This window comes from Heterocephalus glaber, unplaced genomic scaffold (genome assembly GCF_053883595.1).
Source record: "Heterocephalus glaber isolate CG9 unplaced genomic scaffold, H.glaber_assembly_v1.0 deba00001689, whole genome shotgun sequence".
NCBI classification, from domain to species: Eukaryota; Metazoa; Chordata; class Mammalia; order Rodentia; family Bathyergidae; genus Heterocephalus; species Heterocephalus glaber.
This window is the reverse complement of record NW_028258414.1, coordinates 13,449,220-13,476,499: the sequence shown is the minus strand read 5'-3', so window position 1 is coordinate 13,476,499 and position 27,280 is coordinate 13,449,220. Positions and strand designations below refer to the sequence as shown.

Here is a 27,280-nt window from a genome sequence, read left to right as displayed (position 1 = left end):
CGGGAACCCTGCCTTGCGACCCACGAATCTAGACGCCGCCCGGGGAGGGGAGGCCGGGGCAACTGGGGCGAGCTGGGCGGGATGCCATGCGCAGAGCACCGCTGCAGCCACCTCGCTTCGGCGGCGACAGGTGGTTCGGACGCCTGGGGGTCTGCCGGGAGGCATCCGGGGCTGGGGGCGGGTCTTGCTGCCTCGGTACTTTCCCATTGGCTCTTCGACGATCGCTACGGTAAATTGAAATGCATGTCCTTCCGCCGAGGAATGTAGTCCCCCAATCCCCCTCCCCCCCGAAGGGCAACCAGCACGTCCCGGGAAGGTGCCCGCGAGAGGACGCAGGGGGCGGGCACAGCGGCCGCTCCGCGATTGGGCGAGCGCGCGGAGGGATCGCGCGCTGCCGGGGTAACCTTGAGGCCGGGCCCCCCCTCTGCAGAGCCGAGAAGCATCCGGAGTGTGTACAGTGTTCTTCTTTCTGCACCGCAGCCCAGCTGAGCGCACGAGGTGAGCTGGGGAGCCCGGGCCGTCTGAGATCCCGCGTAGCCGGCCAGGCCTTGTTCGTCCGGACACCCAGACCGGGATGACGCCCCATCCTTGGCATAGCGGACCCGGCCGAACGTGGGGCGAGGAGGAGGAGGACGAGGACGTGGAGGCTCCTCGTGCCCGGGCCCGCGCTCCCAGGTCCCTCTCCGGTCTCTTCCAGAGTCCCTTCCCCAACCTTCGCCCTGGCCCATTCTCGCCTCTTTCTCCCTCGATATGTTTCCATCTTGGCCTCCTTTTTGTCTTATTCTTTCCTATTGTTTTTCATCCTTGCTTCCGCTTCCCTCCCCCCTCCCCGCTCTTTTGTTCCTCTTCTTCCTTGTCTTAACTAGTTTTTTTCCACCCTTCGTCATCTCCGTGTCCTCCGGATTCTGATGCTTTGCAACCTCTCCTTGCAACAGCCCCCCCTCCCTTCTTCTCGCGTCCTCCCTTCTGGCGGGTTCCCCTTCCCGCGCTTGTCCCCTGCCCTCCTGTCTCCCTCCCCCCGTCTCCTTCCCCCCTCTATCCCCCTGTCTCCCTCCCCCCTCCGCGCTGGTCACGTCGGCGCTCAGCATCCTACCCACCTCCGGTTCCCTCTCGCACTGCTGAGTCCCCGCCCCCTCCGTTCTGGTCACGTCCGCCCCGCTCCCTCCTCGTGGCGCTTGGCGGTCCTGTCCCTCTTTCTCCATCACTCCATCGCCGGGGCTTCTATTCTGCGGTTGGGCAGGGCCCGGGCTCCTGTGCGGCCCGAACGCAGCCAGCGGGTTACGTAATCTCGGTGTTCTCGGCTGCAGGCAAGAAGGGGTGGCCTCGTTCGCCCAGATCCCTGGCCTGGGCGCAGCCCCGCACAGTTGTCCGGTCCTGCGAGGCTCCACGGTCCCCATTGCTTGCGCAGGTTTGGGGGAGGCTCCTGCCTGTGTACCCGAAATCCTTGTGGCTCGGGGGCCACTGCGGGAGGCTGTTGGAGACTGGGATAACCAGGAAGGTCACGGCCTAAGGAGCTTAAGGTCTAATTAGGGAAACATGAAATTGATCACTGGCCCGGTTTAGGTCGAAGATGGAGCTTCCTGCCGGGCGAGGGAGGCGGCCAGAGGCTTCACGGGGTGGCATACGTGCTGGGTTTTCGGAAGCAGGAAAGCATCTTCCAGTCTGAAAGGTTACTTTCATTCCGAGTCATAGAAAGATGCCCCTTGGCTTAAAAACGTTTAATCCGTTTTTTCCAAGCCCAACACCATTCTCCGGATATATAAAGTGAGCCTACTTGGGAAATCCAGGCCTAGGGGACGAAAGCATCCAGGGGTTGTGAACCGCCTTTTACAATCTGGTTAACTCATTCACGTGAGAGGGTTCAGTTCTGGTCCTGTTTCCCGGATAGAAACCGGGAGCATCATTCTCCTGGTGGTAGAGACAGGTCTCTATTCAGGAGCCCCCGTTGAGTGCTGTTTTAGCCACCTCACAGGGTCTGATCTCCATAGTCGGGAAAGCGAAGTTCCTTAATTCACATCCGAGCCTGAAGAGTTATCTCCCTGCCATCCAAACGCACATCTTCAGTTACGTTTGAGAGTCCAGCTCTCTAAATACCAGGTATTTCCTGGAAACCAGTCCCTTCAGGGATCCTGCTACAGTCTTTACCAAGTAACAAAATGTTAATTTGCAACTCTTGTCACAGAAGCATTTTGGACTCTGGAGGAGCAGACTTTAGACAAAGGCAGGCAGGGAGGAAGGTGGGGTCAATCTGTGGTATTTGACTCTTTTTTTTTGGTACCGGGGATTGAACTCGGGTCCTTAGCTTGCGAGGCAGGCGATGGAACCACTGAGCTAAATACCTGGCCCTGTGGTATTTGACTCCTAAGGTAGAAATAAGGTAGGAGCATACTGAGTGAAATATTCTTCAGCTTCTTGGCTTCCCAGAGTGGGCTTCTAGGATGTGCTCATCCTTCTGGTTGGTGCCAGATTACAATTGAGATGGGATAGCGCCCCCTTTTGGCAGTACTGAGGGTATGGCCCCTTCTTAGGTACAGAAAAAGGCCTACGTCAGGACCCCTGGGGCAACATTGTTAGCAAATAATTTGCACTCTGGTTGGCCTGAGGTGCTGGTGATTGCTCTTTGGGGCTGTTCTTTGGGGAAGGGTAATGTAGCCCACCGCTAAGTCTGGGGGGAGGGGCGCTGTGGGCAAGATGGCCGAACCTTTCCACTTAACTGGTTTTGAGCGAATTGTCTTCCTTGGGTGAGTAGGAAAGCTGTGTTGTGGTTCTGGTGGGCTTAAGAAATCCACTCTCATGCCGGTTGTGGTGGTACATGCCTATAATCCTAGCATCCTGGAGGCTGAGGCAGGAGGATCTGAGTTTGAGGCCAGCCTGAACTACGTAGTGAGATTCTGTCTCAAAGGGGGGGGGTGTCAGGGATTTAGCTCAGTGGCACCGTGCCTGCCTCGAAAGCGCAAGGTCCTGAGTTCAATCCCTGGTTTAAAAGAAAAAAAATCTCCCTTTTCCTTTCAGCGAGTCATAATGAAACAGCACAAATTTTCCCCAATTAAAAATATCTCCACTAAATGCAAAATGCTTGGTCCAGGGCACTTTGTACCACCCCAAGAGTTTAGGCATGCCCTGTGACAAGGCCTGTGCCCAGATAACGCAGGCTGTGCACCCACATTCCTGGGTGTTCTTTGAGGTGCACAGCCTCCCACGGGACATGAATAATGTGAGTGACAAAGGATTTCTGCAAGCTCATTTCCGAATCATTAACTTAAGCCAGAATATACAGATGTTAGTCTCCTGTCTAGCACAACTGCTTCCATTTCGAGCACTGCATTAGAAACAAAATGTTTGCAGTTTGCAGCATTCAGAGCTGCATCCCCAGTGACTTGGCACATTTGATAGCTGGCTGCAAACAGTGCCCCTGGAGAAATTGCACGTGTGCCTTGAATGTTGTGACATTAAGGTGGCGTCACAGGAAAAGGCATTTTATTTCTGAAAGCTGTTTATTTCTTAATGTTGAGGCAGTGGAAGAAATGAAACGGCTATGGACAGGAAGGTAGAAAAAGATGTGGCTCTTGCATTACACATTTTACTTGGGCTTTGGCTTCCTTTACTTCAGCTTTTTGGAAGCAAGTCGGGAGGGATGTGTTCATCTTGGCTGAGAGCTAAGACTGAGATCAAGGTAGAGGGAAGTGACTTTTTTTTTTTTTGGTACTAGGGATCGAACTCGGGTCCTTGTGCTTGAGCAGCAGGCAGCAAAACCACTGAGCTAAATCCCCCCCCAAAGTGACTCATTTGACATTGCCTTAATTTCTGAATCGCTCAAATGCCCACAGTCAAATCCTGACTAATTGGAATGAGAAGGAATTGTTCCTGTAAGCAGATTTTTAATTTCAACTTTGCAGACGGTATTTCATGCACTGTTTCTTTTTTTGGGGGTGGGGTACTGGGAATCAAACCTCAGGACCTTGCACTTGAGGCAGGCACTGGAACCACTGAGCTAAATCCCTGGCCCTTGTGCATGGTTTCTGAACTTTATTTGGTGGAAGTTCTCTCAGGACCTTGCAGCATCCCTTTAAACATCACTTTGGGTACCAACCAATAGGGAAGGATAGAGCTAAGTGACAGAATAGATGATGACCATTCTTAGTAGCACTATGCTTTCTGGGAGCTTGCATTTTTCACGCAAGCTGAACTTAGACTGGATAATTGAGTAGTGTGTGTGATGATTGAGGCTTGAGGCTTCGTGTTGAAGAAGCTGTTGGGGGAAAGTGAGCCAGGGTGCATGGTGGGTGGTGGCATGCAGCCTCTTGGGGCTCCTATGGCCTCTCGGTGAAACTGCTGTGCTCTAGACCGGGAGTCCTGGTAGGGCTACTAAGTGGTGTGGTGAGACCACGCCCCTGCGGTGGTTTGTGCCTCTCAGCCCGTAGCAGGGGAGCCCAGCTGCAGTACCTCAGGCAGCCTCTTGAGAGTCACCTTCCCGAAGGTCTCAGCCTCTTTCCTGAAGCCATCAAGCAGTATTTGGGGACAGGCTTGGCTGTGGTTTGGTGGGAGAGATGCCCAGACCAGCTGTGCTAGGATGGTGAGATTTCTGGCTGTGGCATTTCAGCGTGTGGACCAGCTAAGATGCTGGCTGCAAAAAGTGTATATATTTTTAATTTTCTAAAAAGAACCCTATCCCTTCTGGACATCTTTAATTGACTTGCACATCACATTTCTTCAACTTGAAACAACTGGTGTGTCTTGAAATACTTGCAAAAGAATTGCCGATCAGCTTAGCTGGTCTTGGCACATCAGACGTGGGGTCTGTGACCATTTTAGAGGAGCCTGGGAATTAAGAGACTCATCCTGAATCATCCTTATATTTGGCTATTAAAATAGAGAGCAGATTTAACAAGTATCACTTAACATTACAGACAGACGATCATTTAAAAAGTCTATCAGGTGTTGGCAAAGATGTGGGAAGGCAGGAATTCATGTTATTGGTTGGTGGGTTAAAAATTGATCCACTGCCTAAACAATGGGGAGTGTTTAGCTAAAACAGAAAAAAAAATGACCCAAGAATTCATTTCTACATTTTTAGAAGCTTACATGTGCCCTAGGAACCTGTCCTGGGAGAGAATTGTACTACTATTAATAGAGGAAAATCTGTTTAATGGAGGGAAAGGGTCACCAGTAAGGGAATACATAAATACAGTGGAGTCAGAATGATTTAGCCGGATCTGTTTACCAGCTGCATGGATCTTAAATGTGGTGCACAGTGGAAAAGCAAGTTATTCAGTGATCTGCACAGTGTGCTACTTGGGACAGGAAAGTGGCCAGTAAAAGCTATGATCAAAACCTGTGTCTCCCTGCAGTCCATAACATGTTGGTATAAATTTTCCCACTTTCTGCCATTGGATATAGAGGCGCTTCAGCTGTCTGTGTGACTGTGTACAGTAATTGGAGTCCCCTAAAATGTCAGAGCCATACAGAGAATCTGTAGCTCTGAACTCACTGCAGAAATAGATCAAGGGTCCATGGGTACTAAACTGTTCAGATCTTTCCAAATAAGACCTCTGGAAAGGAAACCAAACAAGCTGTGGGTAATTCTCTTTTAGAGCCTTGTAGAACTCACTTTCTTTTTCTTTTTTTTTTTTTGGTGGTACTGTTGATTGAACTCAGGACCTTGCGCTTGCAAGGCAGGCCACTGAGCTAAATCCCTGGCCCTGGAACTCATTTTCTGAAACAATAAAATACATCTTCCTGAAAAAAAAAAAAGGCCAGTAATAACGTGGAGTTTGGTCCAGCTGCAGATGCACTCACTGTTCATATGTGCCACGGTTGGCTGTCACAAGGTTGGGGAGGCCTGGAGGTGCTGGGGATGGAGGAAAAATGAACTGTATAAAATTGTAATTCTAAAGAAAGCAGAGCTCAGCCGGGGATTTAGCTCAGTGGTTTCGCCGCATGCTGTGCAAGCGCAAGGACCCGAGTTCCCTGAGTTCGATCCCCGGTACCAAAAAAGAAAACAGCTTAGTGCTAACGTGTCAGGCTTGTAATAGCTAAATCTTGAAAACTGCCCAAATGCCCGTCAACGGATATCAATGGATAAAGATACAGAGTTTTAAATATCTATGATGAAGTACTATTGTGCTGCAAAGGATAAGCTTGAGACATTTGTAGCTAAATGGATGCACCTTGAGGCCACACTCTTAAGTGAAATAAATCAGACACATATGTTTAAATACTGCATTTTTTTCTCTGGTGTGAGAAACCGAAAGTATAAGGACCAAAATATGTAGTAGATGTTTGGAAATGGGAAGAAAATATTCAAAAGAGAAGGGGGGAACAAAGGAGCAGAGTGGGGGGAAAAGAAAGAAGAAACAAGACTAGAAGAAAAAAATGGAAACAAATATTTTGTGAATAAGGAGAAGAGGGATCCAAGGGAGAGGAGGGGGATGGGAAAAAAAGAAGCAAAATATATCATGTACAGGTACAAATTCCCTTGAGGAATGTTATCATTATGTATATCTAAAATATACTGATAAAATTTTTTAAGCGAGGCAGGCAGCAGAACCACTGAGCTGAATCCCCAGCCCTGATAAAATTTTTTAAAAAGCAATAAAACCAAAAAACCCCAAACAAAAATAAATATAAAAAAGCGATTTTTCCTTTAAAAAGAAAGAAAAAGGTACAAGTGTTTGGTTTTAACAAAAGAAGCAAACCTATAAAGGCTGCCTGGGAAGCCATTCACTGATAAGCGCTAAGTGCTACCCAGCTACAGTTCTAGCCAGGCTTCTCAGGCTGAAACAGCCCTCTGGCTGGGGGTGGAATCCTAGGACGTGAGGGTCTTCTGCTCAGGACTCCCTGCCCTGGAATTGAGGGTCTTTCTGAGGGCAGAAACTTCTTAGCATCAGCTTTGTGCCCTATTCTGTGCTGTAATTTAAAGTAGATGGGACCGCAAGCTTCTGCCAGTGAAGTTTGGTTCACTTAGTTCTAGCCCTGAAGAAAGAAAAAATTTTAAAATTGATTGATTGGTTGATTTTTTTGGGGGGGGGCAGTCCCTGAGGATTGAATTCAGGGCCTTTGCACTGAGCTACATCCCACGTCCCCTTTCTAAAATTTTCTTTTGCTACCGGGGATCAAACTTGGGACCTTGGCTCTTTCAAGGCAGGTGGCGGAACCACTGAGCTAAATCCCTGGCCCTTGAATCTTAAGAGCGAGCTCCTAGTGAGCTCTCAATCACGTGGAGAATTGAGGATTTGAAGGCCCTCCGTGCAGGCTTGGGGAAAGGAACGGCACCTGTGAGGCGTGCTGGAGGGAGGAGGTGGGCATCAGGTGCCACTGCTCCAGGCTGGTCTGGCGCCTTAGCATCCTGGGTACGAAGTCCTGCCTGGTGAGAGAAAACTGCTTGTGTGCAGATGAACTCTGGCCAGGCCGGCTTATCAGGGCAGAATGATGAGGACCTTTGTGAAAGATGAGTTGGTGGGGTGAAGCGTGAATCCTTCCCAGTGCAGCCTGATAATGGCGCTGGCTCTAAGAAGCAAGGTCTGGTATTTTTTGTATAATTTTTGCCATGTGGATTTGAAGAATGGCTGAAGAATTGTGTATGACACAAAGGAAACCGGTATAAAGACCTGGGACCCTGAGATGAGATGGGAAAGGGCCAAGCTGGCACCCGGAGCTGAGCTCTGCCTGGCCTAGCCTGCCAGCCCTGACTAAGGCCTGCATGGTGTCTCGTTTCTGCAGTGGAGAAATGGCTCAGAGAAAGCTGCTCCTATGGGGGCTGGGGCTCCCAAGCAAGGCTGCTGTACCTGGGCACCATGTTTCCTGCTGGTGGTGGACGACCCAGGCTTCTGCCGCTGCCTGGAGGTTGGCTCTGCATGTCTCTGCCTCCAGAGGAGGAGGATGCGGAGTGACTCAGGCTGGCATGGCTGGGAACACTCACTCTCCTGGGGTTCTGGGGAGCCACCAAGTGGGCAGCTTGTGTTTGGGGAGGACCTTGGAGACAGGCTGGGAGCTGTGTCCGCCATCAGGGAGAAGAGAAACCAGTTGGTGACACGGCTTAGTCATAGGGGTTTCTCAGGACATAATGATCTTTGTTTTTTCTGTGTTTTTTTTGTTTTGTTTTTTTGGTACTGGGGATCGAACTCTGGTCCTTGCTTTTGCACAGCAGGTGGTGAAACCACTGAGCCAAATCCTCGACCCGGTTTTTTTCTGTTTTTTTGGTGCTGGGGATGGAACTCAGGATCTTGCACTTGTAAGGCAGGTACAGTGCCACTGAGCTAAATCCCTGGCCCTGTTTTTTTTGAAACAAGGTCTCAGTGTAGTTCATGCTGGCATTGAATTCACTGTGTACCCCAGGCTGGCCTCACACTCGCTTTGATCCTCCTGCCTCAGCCTCCTGAGTGTTGGGATTACAGGTGTGTGCTACCACTCCTAGCTAACATGAGATCTTCTAGGAGTCTGGAGAGGACTTGCTGGCAGGCTTGCTCTTTGACTGCTGGTGTGCAAATCCACTGATATATCAAAACTTAATTTTGTTGGGCAGTTTTATACTTCATAGCAAAATATTAAAACCTGTGGACTGGCGATTTGATTAAAAATGGTGAAAAAAGGCTGTGGTTTGTGGCCAGTATAATTGAATATACTGATGGCATCTCCGGGACAGCCTTGTGACAAAGGTCTACTGTGCAGCTTTAGTGCTTACTAAACAGGAAGTGAAGTGTGCTGGGTTTGAGCCAGTAACTATATTAGTGTGGAATTGTCCTGTGGATTGTATCACTGGCCTGTGTGCGTGTGTCACACATGTACTCCTTTGAGGTTCTCAGTGGACCAAGTCCTTAAAACTGCCCTGCAACCCTTTGTGACCTAGGGCCTAGAGCACTTGTCTTGCCTCTTGTCACGCGTAAACTGTGTTTCTGAACGGCAGAGGAGCTGTTGACTGTAGAACTTCATATTTCAGCTGGACGTGGTGGCACATGCCTGTAATCCCAGCACTCAAGAGGCAGAGGCAGGAGGATTGCTGAGAGTTTCATGCCAGTCTGGGTTATGTAGTGAGTTCAGGACCAGCCTGAGCTACATAGAGAGCCCATGTCTTAAAAACAGTAACAACAACAGAAAAAAGAACTTTACATTTCATTTAATTCCTCTCACAATTTTATGGGATACTTGTAAATAAATATATTATTTTTTGAAAAGATACACTTGTCATTTTTCTTTTTTTTCTTTGTTTGAGACAGAGTCTCACTATTAGTTCAGATGGGCCTTGAATTTTCTGTGTAGCCCAGGCTAGCCTTGTACTCGAAGTGAGCCCCCTGCCTCAGCCTCCCAAGTGCTGAGATTATAGGCATGAGTCACCACACCTGGCTACTTGTTGTTTTTTTTGTTTGTTTTTTTTGTTTTTGGTACCGGGGACTGAACTTAGAACCTTGTGCTTGCGAGGCAGGCGTCGGAACCACTGAGCTAAATCCCCGGCCCTACTTGTCATTTTTTAAAAAAGTATTTCTTATTAGTTATTTTATTCATAAAGAGAAGAAAGGTTGGGCCGGGGAGCGGAGGGTGGGAAGAGAAAAGTTTCGCTGTAGTTCTGCCACCTAGACAACATCCCGTTACAATTTTGGTACATACTCTCACAGACCTCTTGTGCATGTCTCATTTGGTGTCCTGTCCGCAAAAGGAAGGGAGCAGGTTCTTGCATAGAATAAATAATAGGGTGTTAGAAAATCACAAATTTCAAATCTTAGCAGTTTCTCTGTATTTTCCTGGGGTGCTTCTATGTTTTTCTTGGGAATGCAGCTGCACCTCGTGAAGCAGCTTGTACCTGGACACCTGCTTACTAAGGTAATGTTTCTGTCACCCCAAGAGCGTTAGTTATGCTCAGCTTTCACCTTAATCCTTGTTCAGCTCTCCAGGGCAGACCCTACTCAGCTCTGAGCGGTCTTTCCAAGTGGGGCGAAGCAGCCGCCCTGAGCCAAAGAAAGAGTCTTCTGTCACCAGAAGCCCAAGCCCAGAGCAGCACAGGTATGATCTGATCGTCAGTGGCCCTGGCCGAGTCTCTGAGGAGACCTCAAAGCTCAGGTCTAAGGGTCTGCAGATGGTTCTCCAGACTAGCCTTGGCTGTCCATAGTACAGACCTTGGGCTGGTGACACTGTCTCCAAGGCCACAGCAAGGCCATGTGTTCTGGTGGCCTGGTGTGCCAGCTCCCTTAAGCCCAGCTGTTGCTGTGCATACACCGTGAGCGTAGGTGCAGGGCCCCTGGCTACAGGAGTCCTTAGATTTGAGTGAGTTGGAACGGCCTTATGACTGATTGTGATGACATTGAAGTGGACAGAAAGGTCATTGAACAAACAGGAATACCTCCAAGGCCTGGTGATCGGAGATCCAAAACCAGCTAGGTAGGCGGGAGATGTTGGCTTTTTCATTTTGGGGCCTTTCGAGATGATATTGAGGTAAGTGGTGCTTGTGCCATGGGGCGCCCCTCGCTGGGAGCTGAGGACTCAGCACCGGTCAACAACAGACTGGGCACAAGGCTCCTTTTGCCAGGCCCGAGCCTCAAGGTTGGGAATGGGCTGAGGGCAATCTACATGGACTCCCTGGTGTAAGGCCCTGAAATGAAGGGACAGGGTTAAGGAGCGGCTGATTTCTGAGCCTGTGCTGAAGGGTTTTATTTTTTTTATTTTTTTTGGTACAGGGGATTGAACTCTGGACCTTGCGCTTGTGAGGCAGGCGCCGGAACCGCTGAGCTAGATCCCTGGCCCATATTTTTTTTTTTGGTACTGGGGATTGAACTCAGGTCCTTCCGCTTGCTAGGCAGGTGGTGGAACCACTGAGCTAAATCCCCGGTCCTTGGGCTGAAGGGTTTTAGAAGGAGCCCTTGGTTCAAGGACACCACTGAGCAGGGTGTCCAGCCTCAAGTCTACGTCCTTCCCTGTATCTTTGTCCTCTGCTCAGCTGACTGACCGGCTCAGTGAGTTTAGCTGTGGGTCAGTAATCAAGTAAAGCAGGGGTCAGGGTGGTTCTTGGGGTTATGACCTGGGCCAGTTAATCACCTGGAACAAATGGCCCCTTTCTGAGAAGAGTGATTCTCACGAAGGGAGTCGGAGTGGGCTGTTGGGACGCAGCTGGGTAGGACAGGCATGTAGCTCCACAATACAGCGCTTGCCTAGCATGAGAGGCCCTGGACTCAATCCCTAGTAGGGAGCAGTTAGGAAAGCATAATTCCCTTTAATTGCAACTGACTTGTTAATGAAGTTGTAATGTTAGAACTGTACTAGCGGTGTTTTGGTTACCCTCTTGTATACAAATTGATTTGCATAAAGTCCTCTGACCTGAAGTTGGTTGATGGATTGATAGATTGATTTAGAGGTACATTTCCAGTCATTTTAATTTTTTATTTTGAGAAGGGATCTCTGACTTCCAGGTTGGGCTCAAACTTGTGATCCTTCTGCCTCAGCTTCCTAGAGTGCTGGGATTACAGGTGTGCACCAGTGTGGTCAGCTAGATGTGTGTTTTTTTGGTTTTTTGGGGTTTTTTTTGGTGCTGGGGATCGAACTCAGGTCCTTGAGCTTGCGCAGCAGGTGGCGAAACCACTGAGCTAAATCCCTGGTCCCTAGAAGTGTTTTTTTGCTGCAGGCTCCTGGGATGAAGGATTTTGTATTTAGGGTTCCTGTTGGACTTGCTTCCCAGAAAGGGACCACTTCTGGTTGCTCTCAATGGGCTTGGGCCTATTTATTGTCACACGTGCTAGGAGTGCTGAATAAACTGTGATGCTCTGGGGAATTGGGAACTAAGGAGACTTCCGGGCCCGGGGCCAGAGGGGTGATCTCCCCAGCCAGGGGAATCAGGTTGGGTTCGGGTGAGGGTGGTAAAGGGTACCGTGGGTTCCCTGGACAGATGCACATTGGTGGCTTCAAGACAGCTTGTCACACAGAGAACTAGACTTAGCCAGCACTAAGCTGGGGATCAGTTTGTTAGCACAGGAAGGTGGTTGAGACTCCCTTTTGTATACAATCATTCGGTGCATGTTAAATGGTATGGTTGATAGGAGATTGTCATCTGACTAGCAGGGCTCAATTTGGAGCACACCCACCTCCCCAGAGTGCGGCTGGGATACAGAGTGTGTTTCTTGGGTTAATGTGTAAACTGGAGTCGGCTTCCTGTGCCAGGTGCCGAACTGAGCCCCTCTTGACCTGACGGCTCTCTTTTGTTTCCTGGACCAGCACCTCAGAAGCCATGTCGAAACCCCCCTGTGAAGTCGGGTCCGCCTTCATCCAGACGCAGCAGCTGCACGCGGCCATGGCCGACACCTTCCTGGAGCACATGTGCCGCCTGGACATCGACTCGGCCCCCATCACGGCCCGCAACACCGGCATCATCTGCACCATTGGTGCGTGGCGCCCCTCCCTGGGCGGGCTTCTTGGCTTGGGACTGCTTCTCTCCTGGAAAGAGTAAATGAGTGTCACTTAATCACAGCAGGCCAAGATGCTGTGTTTCAGGGAGGCCAACCAGGCTGGCCAAGTCTCCCTAGGCTTTTCTGATAGATAGCACCATGTAGGATTTAAGGGAAGTGGGAGAATACCCCAAGATCCAGAAAGGCTAGCACAGTAGCATTCTTCTATGCACTTTTGAAAGGATTTTGGGCTGTTGGAGAGAGGAATTGTTCATAGAAAATGTAATTGAGCAAACTGCTGTGTTCTACTTGCATAGCACATTTTTCTTACAAAGTGCTTAAAACGCTTTCCTCCTAGGCCCGGCCTCCCGCTCAGTGGAGATGCTCAAGGAGATGATTAAGTCTGGGATGAATGTGGCCCGGCTGAACTTCTCTCATGGAACTCATGAGGTGAGCCCTGGCCAGGCGCATTCACGGCAGGGGTTCATGGTGGGTGGGAAGCCGCCTTTACTAGCCCATCCTGCTCCTTCCCTCTGGCCTACCCTCAGCCCTCCCTTCCCCGGGAATCCCCAAAGGCCATAGTGGTGCACCCATAGCATGTGTGCTGCAGCCAGCTGTTTGTTATCACTGAAAGCTCTAAAGGGTTCAGCATCACTGCCCTAAGCCATTAGGTGTCTCAGCCACTGTCCCCAACATTCCTGCCCCTGGGTTTCTGCAACAACTCATGCTGCCACTGCAAACTCATAGGTCTTCCAGTGGGTTGATATTCTGGCTTTGCTCAGACAGACGAGCCAGATGCAGGATGAGGGATGGAACCACTGTTGCAAGCTAAGGACCAGCTATGATGTCTGGTACTAGCACTGTCTGTCCTGTGGTGTCCCATGCCGCAGCATGCTCCCTGTGCTTCTGGTATAGTCAAAGAACCACAGAAGAGGAGCAAGAGGTGGAGGAAGGGAGGGGAGGGGACGTAGAGAGAATTAAAATGGATTTTGTACCCAGGCTAACTCCCTGAGATGAATATACTTAGTATGGACTGCAAACATGTACTAATAAAGATTTAAAAACGTGATAAGCAGTCAGCGTGTCTCCTCAGAATGTATTTGAGCTGGGCTTTTTATTAGCCAGCCTGATCGTGAACAGAGGCCTTATCCAGGGACCTGAGGAACTGTCAGGAAGGCTTCCGTCCTGCCCTCTGCTTCCCTTTCTGAGCAGTGGGGATTGGGCCTTTTTGGGAAGAACCTTTAGGCTTCACTGTGAAGATCCTATGGTCTGTTCCACAGACCATAGGATCTCGTACTGGCAGTGATGAAAGAGTGAAGAAAGTGCTCCCTGTAAGGTCAGATGGTGCGGGGTTGCCCTCTGACCTTTGGCAGTTGGTATTAAGTTTGGACTAAAAATAAGTCCTCATTAACAGCAGTCCAAGAATTGAATTCCTCCTTTCTGGGAACCTGAGACTCTGCATCATAGATTCTGTAAATGACCTATAGCTGGCTTGGCAGGAAGCTGACCCCCAAATGTCACAGGGGCCTGGTGTGTCCGGCAGGTACCTAGGCAGTTTCTAACGCATCCTTGCTTTTGTCATGTTACAGAAGCACAGGCAGGCTTTTCAGCAGGAGTCACCAGGAATCACCCCTTGTTGGCTTAGTTCAGAGAGTGAGCTCAGGACTGAGGTGAAAGCCGGCTGCTCATTGATCTCTGCTGCTTGAGTTTGCCAAGGCCTCTGGCGTGCTGGGGATGGAGCAGAAATAGATGTTGAGAAGCTGACCTTTAGGGAGGCTTTATGGCACCTCCATCCCATAAAATAATACTGGACAGCTCTGAAATGGCAAGTGAGAGTGAATATGCGTCCCCTGCCCAATGGCTGCCCGCTCAAGGGTTTAGGTTTTTGTTTGTTAATTGCGACAGGGTCTCTGTGTAGTTCAGGCTGGCCTTAAGCTTTCAGAGATCCTCCTACCTCAGCCCCTCCAAATGCTGGGATTACAGATGCATGCCATCACGCCAGCCTGGAGTTCAGTTTTTTAATTTACAAAAGGCATTTGGAGACTCTCAAGTTTATTTTTAGGTTTTAGACCATGATGGTGATGTCCCTGAGACCAGGGTTTTAGGAACTGATTTGAAATTGTTCTAGGAGTATGTGATGTATGGTAAATAATTTCAGTTTGACTGCATGGTGGGGTGCTTACTTCTACTAGGATCTGGGACATTCTTGACTTGGTTTTTTGAGACAAGGTCTATAGTTCAGGGTGGCCTTGAATTTAACTGTGTTTTTCAGGCTGGCCTCAAACTCTCAGTGACCTTCCTGCCTTGGCCTCCTGAATGCTGGGGTTTAAAAGGTTTACACCACTGTGCCTGACTCAGTTCTTGATAATTTCAAGTATGTTTCTGAGAATATCGAACCTGCTTTTCCCCGCTGACAGAGACCATGTACTGTCTGATTGGATCTTTTAACAGCTTTGGGAGCTCTCTGGCCCCATCTTCGGCAGTCACAGAAGCAATGTGTGTTCTTGCTGAACATGTGGTTCCATGATGCCCGTGTTGGCCAGAAAATAATGACTTTTAAACAACCCAAATTTAGACCCTTCTGAAGGACAGGCCGGGTGGGTGGTGCTCTTAGCCTTTGGATAACACTAGCGAAACCACAGTTGAAGCAGGGCGTGGCGGCAAACTCCTTCCTGTAGCTCAGTGTGAAGGCCCTGGGCTCAATTCTCAGTACCTGCTCCCCCTACCAGTGATCTAGCCCCTGCCCCAAACACTTAGGGCCAAATGATTTTAGGGAGATCAAACCCAGGGCACCCCATTTGCTAGGCAAGTGCTCTACCATTGAGTCAAGAGCTCTACCAGCCCATGACCAGATGACTAAGGCTGAAGTCTCTTGTCCTTGAAGGAACAGTTAAATCAGTTCCAGTTAGACTGCTGCAGAGCTTAGAGAAGTGTGGAAATCTCTCCATACTAAGGTCAGGCAAGGATAGTACACAAACCAGACTAACCAGGTTGGCACTCTAGACTAGTCATAAGAAGATAGAGAAAACATAAATAAAACTTAATCCAAATCCAATAGTTTATCAAAGGAATTTCATATCACATGACTAAGGAAATTGTATTTTAGGGACAGAGAGAGCGTCCCAAAGGGGAATTAAATAGAGAAGTCATTGCAGTGTACGATGATAATAGAACCATTTATTAAATAGTGATTATGTGCTTGGGTTTGTTCCTCATTCCTCATTTAGTTCTGAGAAAAAGGCATTTGACAATATTCAGTATTCATTCTTTAAAAAGAAGAATCCACACATGATGGTGCACACCTGTATTCCCAAGTTAGGAGGCTGAAGGCCGGAAGCTAAATGCTACCCTTGGCTGTATAGTGAGACCTTGTATCAAAAAATTAAAATAAAAAGACTTTAAAAAATTTCTTTTCTTCCCTGCATTCTGTCTTGTACCATTCTTGGCTTGCTTATAATTTTTATAACTTTCTGTAAGGCCCTCTACAAAACAAATTATGTCAGTGGCCCCTTATTCTAGAGTACATGAGAATTCAAAGCCGAATGTTTTCGACACAGCCTTAGGGCAGTGCCGTGCCAGCCTCCTTCCTGCAGCACTGGCTCGTGGACAAGGGCTGGGTAAGGATGAGAGCCATAAAGTGCTGGATTAGGTGCCCTTTATCAGCAGTGTCACATGGATTATGCTATCTGGGAGCTCTAACATGTTATCTGGTGTCTTGAGTCCCTTTTTAATCAAACAGTAGTGGCAGGTGGGAGAAGGGGAAAGGGTTACGGAGAGGTCGAGGCTAGCATTTGCCAGGGTTTGTCACAAAGGGCGTTGCCTGCGGACACAGGACTCTGCCTTCCTGTCCCTGTTCCATTCCCGCTCCAGTCTGTCCTGGAAATCACTTGTGGAGCCCTCCTGCAGTGACCTTCCACGTGAGTTGTTTAGCTTGGGCCACTGTTCGCTTGTGTCAATAAATTGGAGCTTGGATTGTAGTTAGGATCGATAGGAAAAGCACAGAATTGGATGCTGATTGAAATGTTTTGAGCCCAAGGGGGTTGGAGGCGTGCGAGTAGAGGGCGCTCAGTGGATAGGCTTCACCCAGGTTGGAGAGTGGGGGAGGCCGTGCCTTTCCTAAGAGATCTGCTCAGCCCCAGGGCAGGGAACCTGCACCTGATCCAGGCTTGGAGGACACTTGTCATCTTCCTTGTCTTTCCTCCAGTACCATGCAGAGACCATCAAGAACGTGCGTGTGGCCACCGAGAGCTTCGCTTCCGACCCCATTCTCTACCGGCCAGTGGCTGTGGCCCTGGACACCAAGGGACCTGAGATTCGAACTGGTCTCATCAAGGGCGTGAGTATCAGGGAGGGGCTGAGGTCCGCCCTGCCTGGATGCCGGTCTTAAGACTTCAGTGCTGCAGATGAGGGTTTTATATTCATCCCTGTGAGCAGAAAATGCTGATTTGGTCTACTTTGCTAGAAATAGTATCCTTGTTACTCTTAAAAACCGTAAGCTAAATGTCACATGGTTTCTCTTGTGAAAACCCCAAAGCGTAAATACATCTTAAAAAAACAAAATGAAAGATAAATAATAGGAAATGGAGAGCTGGATCTTTCGCAAATTGGAAGTAGACTAAGATGGAGGAGGGAACAGGGAGATGAAGGAAGGAGATGAAAAAGGATGAAGATGTGTTGTGTACCTATACCAACTCCCCACGAGGAATGTAGTCATTACATACTGGGAACATGTACTAAGAAAAGTCAAGTTTTTTTTTTTTTTTGGTACTGGGGATCGAACTTGGGACCTTGTGCTTGCAAGGCAGGCGGCGGAACCACTGAGCTAAAATTAAAATCCCTGACCCCTTGAGAAGTAAAATTTTTTAAAAACACTAAAACCTACCACCTTAAAAAAAAATAGAATTATTCTGGTAATCATTGTAAATAAAATTCTCTCCTTTTCTAAATAGAGCCCCCCCCCCCAAAAAGCCTCTTTCCAAGTGTCTCTCATTTTGCATTTCTTTCTTTTTCTCCCATGGTTAAGTAGCAAAACTGAAACAATGTAGTTTTTTCCCTGCCTTCTTTCTTTGAAACCTACTTAAAGATAGGAAAGTTTTCTGATTCTGGTTAGCTGTAATTCGAGCCCTGGTCCCAGGAGAAAAGGCCCTGGTGGCTCCAACTCCCAAAGTCTAGACCTGGCCTCCTCTGTCCACAGAGCGGCACTGCTGAGGTAGAACTCAAGAAGGGAGCCACTCTCAAAATCACGCTGGACAATGCCTACATGGAGAAGTGCGACGAGAATGTGCTGTGGCTGGACTACAAGAACATCTGCAAGGTGGTGGACATAGGCAGTAAGATCTATGTGGACGACGGCCTCATTTCCCTGCTAGTGAAGGACAAAGGTTTGTATGGGAGTTGGGTCCTTCTAGAGATGGGGGAAGGGGAATAAAAAGAATTAAGAAGGTGGTGCATGCCTGTAATCCCAACACTTGGGAAGCTGAGGCTGGAGGATCCCAGAATGTTTGAGGCCAGCCTGGAATACATAGCGATACCCTGTCTCAAAGACACAAAAGAAGAAGATGAATATAAACATTATATTTTGTGAACTTGTACTGTATTTGTATAAAATAAAGCTCCTTTGCATATGGAAGACAGGTGGCCCGCAAGGTTGTATCTTGCTAATTTGCCCAGGCTGGGCTCAAACTTGAGATGCTCAGCTGTGCTAAACATCCTGCATGATAAGGTGTTTGTGGTAAGACACTATGATTTACAGGGGAGGAAACTGAGGTGCACAGGGTTGACAGGGTGATGCAGTTAGCAGAGATGGAGTTAGAACCCTGCTCTTGTGGCTCTGGGGCACAGTGTGCTGTGTCTAGCTTCCCTGGCCGGGGACAGGCCCCTGCTGCTTGTCCCTTCCGGTTAAGGTGTGTGTTCACCACTCTGCCTTCCCCGTCTCATGCAGGTCCTGACTTCCTGGTAACCGAGGTGGAAAATGGTGGCTCCTTGGGCAGCAAGAAGGGCGTGAACCTTCCTGGGGCCGCCGTGGACCTGCCTGCCGTGTCGGAGAAGGACATCCAGGACCTGAAGTTTGGGCTGGAGCAGGATGTAGACATGGTGTTTGCATCCTTCATCCGCAAGGCTGCTGATGTCCATGCCGTGAGGCAGGTCCTAGGAGAGAAGGGGAAGAACATCAAGATTATCAGCAAGATTGAGAACCATGAAGGGGTGCGGAGGTGAGGCCCTGGGCCTTCCCCATCAGAATACAGCCTGTTTTAGGCGTAGCAGCAAACACCTGTAATGTCAGTGTTCAGGAGGCTGAGGCAGGAGGACTGTCATGAGTTCAAGCCAGCCCGAGCTACATATCGAGACTTTGTCTCAAAAAAAAAAATGCAGCCTGGCAGACCTGGCCCAGACTCCTGAGAGGAGGAGGGGCAGGCCATTGTTATTTTAATGATAAAGTCAAGGTTTCCTAGTTGACTGAAAAGCTTGACGTTGTTCTGCAGGCCTGGGGACCAGCAGTGGAGAGGATAGGGTCGCAGGACCTGGGCCATCCTGCCTGACTCCTAGCAGGGCTCCAGCAGTGTTGGCTGGGGAGACCGAGGGGAAAGGAAGGTGGTGTGTTCTTGGAGGGGCCCTTTTTGGCCCTTTCTTGGCAGCCATGTGGAAGACCAGGCCCTCGTCTTCCATGCTGAGCCTTAGGCATCCTGGTCTATACTTAGAAAGGGTTGGCCCAGTGATGAGGCCCATCCTGATATGGCCCGTTCAGCTTCCCGTAGGAAAGCATGAGGTTCTCCAGGTTCATATTGCCGCAGCTCAGACAGCTATGTCCCTGTGCCCACAGCGTAGAAGTACACGAGTGCGGCCAGCCTGGGGTGTCTGTTCTCTTGACTCCCTGTTAGAAACCCCATTCAGTGTTTAAAGACAGTGTAGTACAGTGATCTAGGCATACCCATGTTCATAGTAGCTAAATCTTGGAAGTGGGGTAAGTGTCCATCAACAGATGAATAGATAATGTGGTATATACACAGTTGGAGTACTGCTTTACCATGAAGAAGGGATAAATGAGCCATTTGTAGAAAAATGGATGTACCTCAAGACCATTATGTTGGGCCGGGGATTTAGCTCACTGGTTCAGCCGCCTGCTCCGCAAGTACAAGGACCCGCGTTTGATGCCCGGTACCAAAAAAAAAAAAAAAGACCATTATGTTAAGTGATGTAAATGAGACACATTGTAAATATTGCATGGTTTCTCTTATTTGAGCGATCAAAGAGCAAAATAAAAGATAGATAATAGAAATTAGGGAGGTAGATCTTTTCTCAAATGGGAAAGGGACCAAAGAGATAGAAAGGAGGGGTAGAGAGAGGGAGGGAAAGGGGGTAAAAAAGGAATGAAGATGTATTAGTTACATTTACCAACTCAACCCAAGGAAATGTAATCATGTACTGCAAATAGGTAGTATTAAAAACTTTCATGATCACGTTCCAAGGGTGGAGCAGTGGTGTTGCATACCTATAATCACACACAGGAGGCTGAGGCAGGATTGGTATGAGTTTGAGGCCAGCCTGGACTACACAGCTACACAGCAAGATCCTGTCTCACAAAAGACAAAAGGGCTGGAGATTTAGCTCAGTGGTGCCACCACCTGTCTCACAAGCACAAGGTCCTGAGTTCGATCCCCAGTAGCCAAAAAAAAGACAAAGTAAATAAATAAAATAACCTCCCAGCACCACCCCTGTGGTTAGGGGTGTGCTTGGGGAGGTGGGAGGAGCCCAAGGATGCAGCATTGTGGCCTCACTGTCCTCAGCTGAGTGGCGGCGTGCTGCGTACCAGGCACTGTGGAAGCCTCCCCTCTGCCATCCTGATGAGCTGTAGGAGTCCCTGGCTGGACCAGCCACATCCCTCTCCTTGGGCAAGGGCAGGGGACAGCCCTTGAGTGTCCTTGGCTGAATGATGTCACGAGCCATCAGTGGCCTTGGGTTCACAGTGTTAGCCAGAAGTGCTGATGGGAAGAGAGACTTAGCAAGACCTCAGTGGGGCAGACGTAGTGGACAGGAGCCTGTGGGCTTTTGGAGGAGTCTGCCCCGTCACCTCACAACCACTGGGGTCAGGGGATCCAGGAGAGCTTTCCTGTGTCCCTGTTGGCATAACTTAGCTTCCCCTCCCTGTTCCTGCCTTCCCTGCCAGGTTCGATGAGATCCTGGAGGCCAGCGATGGCATCATGGTGGCCCGTGGTGACCTTGGCATCGAGATTCCTGCAGAGAAGGTCTTCCTGGCTCAGAAGATGATGATTGGGCGGTGCAACCGCGCCGGGAAGCCTGTCATCTGCGCGACACAGGCACTTGTCCCCTCCCCCTGGTGGGGGGCTGGGCCACATCTCAGTGCACATGTATTGCGGGAGCGCGCACACATAACATTCTTTCCCCTCTGCAGCCACACGTCACCTGGGTGCCCACGCCCCATCTCACTGTCCTGTCCTGCAGATGCTGGAGAGCATGATCAAGAAGCCGCGGCCCACACGGGCTGAGGGCAGTGACGTGGCTAATGCTGTCCTGGATGGGGCGGACTGCATCATGCTATCTGGAGAGACAGCCAAGGGCGACTACCCGCTGGAGGCTGTGCGCATGCAGCACCTGGTGAGAAAGGGCCCCAGCTCTGGTCCCCTCTGGCCCCGTCTGTTGTCCTCTGAGTCACAGCAGTAACAGGGAGGCAGTGGGACTTGGGCTGCCTCTTGGTTTGGTTTTTTTTCTGTTTTTCCTTCCCTGCCCACACCCCCACCTCTCCTGTTCCTTCATCGCACATTGCACCGTTCACTTCTGGCCTCACTACGTCCTTCCCATGGCTGAAGTCACAGGACGCTTATACCTCTTCCCTTGGACAGTCCGGAGGGCCTGGGTGCCCTGTCATAGTCTAAATGAGGCCCGGGGCCCCTGCTCCCAGTTGTCCCCTCTTCTGGCTTCCAACTTAGGGCCCCCCACACACACACACAGACGGGGTCTACTCCTGGCCTGCACCTAGGCTGCTGCCTGCTCGGAGCTGACCCTGCATGGTGGCCGCAGCATGGACCTCCTGGTGGGGCTGAGTGACTGGCACAGAGCTACAGATGGGACTGGGTGGAGCTCCAAGTCCCCTCCCTCCTAGTGCCTCTAGGTCCAGCCTGGTGAACCTGCCCTGGGTCCCGACATGGCCTTTTCCCTTCCACCTAACTACTGATTCTTGCCCTCTCTGTGAGCCTAGTTTCCCTCAGCCCTCATTTAAAACACCGCCACCACCACCACCACCACCCACTCAAAGGAGAAGAAAAGAAAAGAAAAAGCAGCTAGGTATCTTCCTCTCTCACTGTCCGTGTGTCCTGATGGGCTGGAGCAGTTTCCAGGGGAGAATGAGAGTTTGCCCCATCTTAACTGCATCCCCAGGGCTGTTGTCAGTGTCCGCTGGGTTTCCGTGGACTGAAACTGGCAGAGACCATTCCCTTCCCTGTGGACATTTGTGTGGCCGGCACTGGCTGACAGCGACCCTAGATGGAGCCTGGAGATTGCTGTCCTAGGCGTGGCCTCCGAGTTGCTCCCTGGTGGGAAGGCCCTCTCTCTTTCCCTGGACACTCACCTCAGCTAGTCACCCCTAGAGCACCTGCTTTCTGGTCTGCCGACTCCTGCCCTGACTGCTCTGCTCAGTTGTGGGCCTGCCTGTCCTCAGGTGGGGGTGGGTGGGGGGTGCTCACCTTAAGCCACTCTGTGGAACCACAAGCCACATAGATTTTGTATGTCTCTGGGGAGTCATTTCAGTCATGAAGACCTCGTCCTAAGGTGGGTTAGATGAGATATATTTAATTACAACCTTGGTATCGCCACTGTGATCAAGTGGCCACTACTAAGTCCCTGTGCACCTCAGTTTACCGATTAGTGTTCCATGATGGGAAGCCTGGGTGTGTACCCAGGTCTGGTGAGGTGACGGGTCTCCACTGGGGGTCTGGCCTGAGTGCCAGCTCTAGGGTCTCAGTGCCATGAACTTCTCTGGTCCATTCTGTGCTCTGAACAGACACCTTAGAAGTGCGAGGCTCGGATTGCATGGCATTGTGTGCAAGATAAGTCCCAGGTCTGGCCAGGGTGTGGCTACCCTGACAGGCCTGTCCTTTCTGTCATCGGTTAACACTGGCCGACAGCCTCTTTGTCCCCTTAACTCTGGCCTGGTCTCTCCTGTGTCTAACCATAACCAAGAGCTGGGCAGTACCAGCTGTGGTTGTGTTCTGCTCTGTCCCTGGGCTGTGCATGCATTTTGATCTGTAGAAAACATGTAACCAGGAAGTCCTGCCATGGGCCTGCTTGGGATCCCTAACCTCCCCACTAAGATGTCAGTCCCTGCTCCTAATCTCCGAGGCTCCATGTGGCTAATTCTCGCTTGTATCTGACCAGTTATGTGTGATTATCTCGGCGGCTGTCTCTTGCCTGTTTTAATCATGATCACAAGGAAATGTCTTGCTAAATTTAGCTCCTGCGGGTGTCTGTCTCTTCCCATGGCTGTTTAGTGGATCCCTAGAAGCTCAGCCCTCTCCCGTCTTCCTGCTGAGGGCTGCAGAGCCTTGGCTTTGTGTGACCCCAGCTTTTCAGTGCCACTCAGCCTGTTTCCATGGCTGGGCTCCTCCTGCCTGCAGCTGTGCAGCACCCAGACAGCCATGTGATGGGCCAGGGCCTGCTCCTTCTTGTGAGTTGTGTCTCAAGGCAGCGTGGTCAAGTCCTCTGCCAGGGTGTGTTGTGGGCCCGTCCTGGCATATTTCCGTGCCAAGGTACGGAAGCCTGCCACCCAGTTGTCTCCTTCCACTCTCGTCCAATCAGAAAAAGGTTTTTCAGCCATCCCAGCTACTTGGGAGACTGAGGCAGGAGAATTGCAAGTTCAAGCCCAGCCTGGGCAACTAGCAAGATACTGCCTATTCCTCCAAAAAAAAAATCCTTCCAGAATGGAAGACCCAATTTCCCCCAAATTGCAGGGGAAATAATAGTTGAAGCATGAAACTACCCACACCTCCCAGAGCAGGTAAACTTCACCACCCTGCTGCTCTGTGTCTACCCGAAGGACAGATTTAACCTATGATATGTTCCTCTGATTAATTCCCCATTCTGTCTTTCCATGTGTTGTCTCTCTCGTGTTTTTTCCTCTTCTTTCCTCTTCCTTGTCCCCCTTCCCCCCTTCCCTAACCTTACAGATAGCTCGGGAGGCTGAGGCAGCCATGTTCCACCGCAAGCTGTTTGAAGAACTTGTGCGAGCCTCCAGTCACTCTCGGGACCCCATGGAGGCCATGGCCATGGGCAGCGTGCAGGCTTCTTATAAGTGTTTAGCGGCAGCTTTGATAGTGCTCACGGAGTCTGGCAGGTAGGGCCCCAAGGGCAGGTGTCGCTGTAGGATGAACGGCTTCTTGCGCCAGCTGCCACCAGGTCTTGACAGGGTGGACCCAAGGTCCTGTGTGGCTCAGTAGGTTCAGTGGACGTCACAGGCCTCTGGTAAGGCACTGGTCCTATGGTGCCACCACCTTGCTGTGCAGGAACAGGTTCCTTACCAGCCACCTGTGACTCTTCCCTGCCCCTCCCCCGTGATAAGGCTCTGATGAGGCTCTGTCCCCCCTCGTCCCTGCGGACGGATGTTGCTCCCCTAGATTGCCCGAGAGGCAGAGGCTGCCATCTACCACTTGCAATTATTTGAGGAGCTGCGCCGCCTGGCCCCTATTACCAGCGACCCCACAGAAGCCGCCGCCGTGGGTGCCGTGGAGGCCTCGTTCAAGTGCTGCAGCGGGGCCATTATCGTGCTCACCAAGTCTGGCAGGTAGGAGGCGGCAGGGCTCCTCCCTAGGGTCTGTGGAGCGGTGCTCAGTGGCATCGAGCCGAGGTAAGACCCTGCTGGCTGCCACTTGGGCCTGAAGAACACAGCAGTGCCCATGAAAGTGTTAGGCTTTGTGCATCCCAGCAAGTTCCCAGCCCCACAGTGTGTGGATGGACCTCCAGCTCCAGGTGCAAATGTTGCTCCATACTGAGGAGTTGCTCTTCCAGAAGGGCACAAGATGCTGGGCATGGTAGTGCCTGTAATCCCAGCACCTGAGGCAGGATCGTCACAGATTCAAGGCCAGCCTGGACTATGTATCAAGAGCCTGTCACAAAAACAAAAGAGCAAAAGACAACCTGTTTGGGTTATTCTAGTTTACTAAGTGCTCTCTTAACTAAAAGAGCAAAAGACAACCTGTTTTGGTTATTCCAGTTCACTAAGTGCTCTCTAACAATTGGGTTTAGGAAATCAGTGCTGTTCCCTGTGTCCCCCTATGGCATGTGGGCCTTAGCTGTAAAAGGCGAGGAATCTGTCTGGCTGAAGAAATGAGGCTGTGCCACCTTGCTGCCATCCTAGGGGCCATACAGCCAGGCCAAGGACCGTGTGGCCCAGTGACCTGGAGTTGAGGTCCCTTCCTAGCTGGGACATGGACCTGCCATCCCTCCAATAGCTGTCTGGAACGAGCTCGCTATCCGGCCCCACAGGGCGAGAGGTCTCCTGGGAGACAGTGGGGGGAGGGGGCAGTGCCATAGGCCGAGTGGCAGGTGGGCTCCCCGAAGCATGGGGACTGAGGCCCATGCCCACTCCCAGCAGTGGTCTCAGGGTGTCCAGCCTGGCTGAAGAGCGCCAGCCGTCAGGGTGACCTTTCCCCAGAGCTCCCACCCTCGCTCTTCCGTCTATTTTGAGCTCTGGACTTCTGGGATTTCACGCAGCTAGTCCTGATTTCAGCAGCTGCAGCCTCCCTGAAGGCTGTGTATGGAGAAGCCCAAGGCACAGCCATCTCTGCTCTGTCGAGCTTAAGTTTCCTTGACACCTGTTGAGTGTCCTCAAGAGTTTGCCTGCTGGGGCCCTGCTCCCCTGTAAGCCACACCCAACTGCTGCGACACATGTCTAGCTGCAAGTGTGCAGTGTCCCCACTCTGCCATGCCTGGATCTACCTCCTGGGGAGCACCTAGGGTTCTGAAACCTTAGAAGGGAAGTCAGATTTCTCTTGATAATCTAGTGTGGTGTTGTACACATGTAATCCTCACACTTGGGAGGCTGAGGCAGGCTTGCAATATTGAGGGTAGCGTGAACTACATAACAATACTGTAAAACAAAATTTCTCTTGATACTTGATTTGACTCGAGCTCAGCTGCTGGGACGTGTGTTGGGTGGTCAGGGTGCACAGTCAAGAAGCCCTGATTGTCTGGGGGCCACTGGCTCTGCTGTTTTCTGCAGACTTCAGTTGCCCTTCATGTGCTGCTTGGCTCATAGCTGTCATAGCAGCAGAGCTGGAGAGTCTGGGCCAGGGCTGCTGGTCTGTACCAGATAGATGCATTCGGGTTGTGGGGTGGATGGTGTTCTGCCAGCCCTGGGTCATGAGGGTAAGTGAGTGAACCTGACCACACTGGGTCAAGGTGACCCAGCTAGTAGAAGGGATGGCAGACGTTGGTGGGGCTGGCATAAGGAGCCTTCAGGGCAGCCTAGTGAGCTCATTGGAGGTTGAGCTACTGCCTGAGGCCCTCAAGTGCTTCTTAAGAGATTCCTGGGGAGCCTTTTGGTACTGGGGGTTGCACTCAGGACCTTGTGCTTGCAAAGTGAGGTGCCACTGAGCTGAATCCCCTGCCCCCTGAGGAGCTTTTAAAAACGTCTCTTCTTCCTGTCCCCATTCCGTCTCAGGTCTGCCCACCAAGTGGCACGGTATCGTCCCCGTGCCCCCATCATTGCTGTGACCCGCAATCCCCAGACGGCGCGCCAGGCCCACCTGTACCGTGGCATCTTCCCCGTGCTGTGCAAGGACCCCGTGCAGCAGGCCTGGGCTGAGGACGTGGACCTGCGTGTGAACTTGGCCATGAATGTTGGTGCGTGGCTGGGAGCCGGGCTAGAGGGGTGGGGGCGGGGGCTGGGCACTGGCTTTTCTGGGCTCGAGAGCCTGGAAAGTGGAAAGGGGGCGTGCAAGGGGCAGGAACTGGGTGATCACCCCTTGCCCTCTCTGCAGAAGTGTTTGCAGAACCCTTTCACTGACTTGGCCTTTCACTGGGTAAGAGACACCAAGGGGAGAGAGGCAGCAGCTAGCTCTGACCTTGGCCAAGGCTCTTCGCTCTCTAGGGTATAGCTGGGAGATGTCAAAGGTCCCTGCCTGCTGGGCCATGTAGGATCACATCAGCATCTCCTTTTGTCTGGGCCGGGAGACTGGCGCCACCTTGCGGTTTGACGCAGTAATGGTCAGTCCGTCCACCCCCTGCTTCTGCCCTGCCTGGCCTGGCTCCTATTCACCCGCCTCTCTCCTCTCCTCCAGGCAAGGCTCGAGGCTTCTTCAAGACAGGAGATGTGGTCATTGTGCTGACCGGGTGGCGCCCTGGCTCCGGTTTCACCAACACCATGCGTGTTGTGCCTGTGCCATGATGGCCCTGGAGCCCTTCTCCGGCCCCCTTCCCCGTCCCCTGCCCCCAACCCATCCATTAGGCCAGCGATGCTTGTAGCGCTCACTCTGGGCTGTAGTGCGGCACTGGTGGGCTGGGACACCTGGGAAGATTGCATCTCTGGCACCTTTTTGGGCTGGTGGTCCAGAGCTGGCAGCCCCCAGTGTGTCCCCATCCCAGCAAGGGATGAGGAGGGAGGCCCAGAGCTTGTTGCAGGACCTGTTCAGTTCCTGTAGAAAGAGGATGCCCAGAGAACCCAGCTGAGGCGGACAGCATGGGGGCTGAGGACATGGGACAGTGGATCTGGTGTGCCAGACTCTGGCCCTGGCCCCAGTTGCTCCCAGATCCTACTCAAGCCTCCCCACTCAACCTGTGTACCAGTTCTCTGCACCCGCACTCCACGCACACACTCCACCCGCCTCCTCCAGGCCTGTTGCTATAGAGCCCACCTGTGTGTCAATAAACAACAGTGAAGCTCCTGTCTCCTCTCTTTTCTGTGCTGGGGT

General features: G+C 51.1%; 1 protein-coding gene across 10 annotated transcripts; it reads left to right on the top strand.

Annotated features, from left to right (window-relative positions):
- Window positions 1-399: 399 nt before the first annotated feature.
- Pkm (pyruvate kinase M1/2) lies at window positions 400-27,253 on the top strand. 10 transcript variants are annotated; one of them, XM_021236906.2, is made up of 12 exons: window positions 429-498; window positions 9,877-9,993; window positions 12,193-12,359; window positions 12,721-12,812; window positions 16,567-16,698; window positions 17,557-17,743; window positions 18,304-18,574; window positions 20,527-20,677; window positions 20,823-20,975; window positions 23,987-24,153; window positions 26,032-26,213; window positions 26,651-27,253. In XM_021236906.2, the coding sequence occupies exons 3-12, from the start codon at window positions 12,206-12,208 to the stop codon at window positions 26,755-26,757; spliced, it is 1,596 nt and encodes a 531-aa protein (XP_021092565.1). In that variant the 5' UTR covers window positions 429-498; window positions 9,877-9,993; window positions 12,193-12,205; the 3' UTR covers window positions 26,758-27,253. The 10 variants fall into 10 exon arrangements, with proteins under 10 accessions (NP_001297223.1, XP_021092565.1, XP_004855592.1 ...); XM_004855535.4 differs by lacking the exon at window positions 23,987-24,153 and adding an exon at window positions 23,540-23,706; XM_087198867.1 differs by having other exon boundaries at window positions 429-675.
- Window positions 27,254-27,280: the final 27 nt, after the last annotated feature.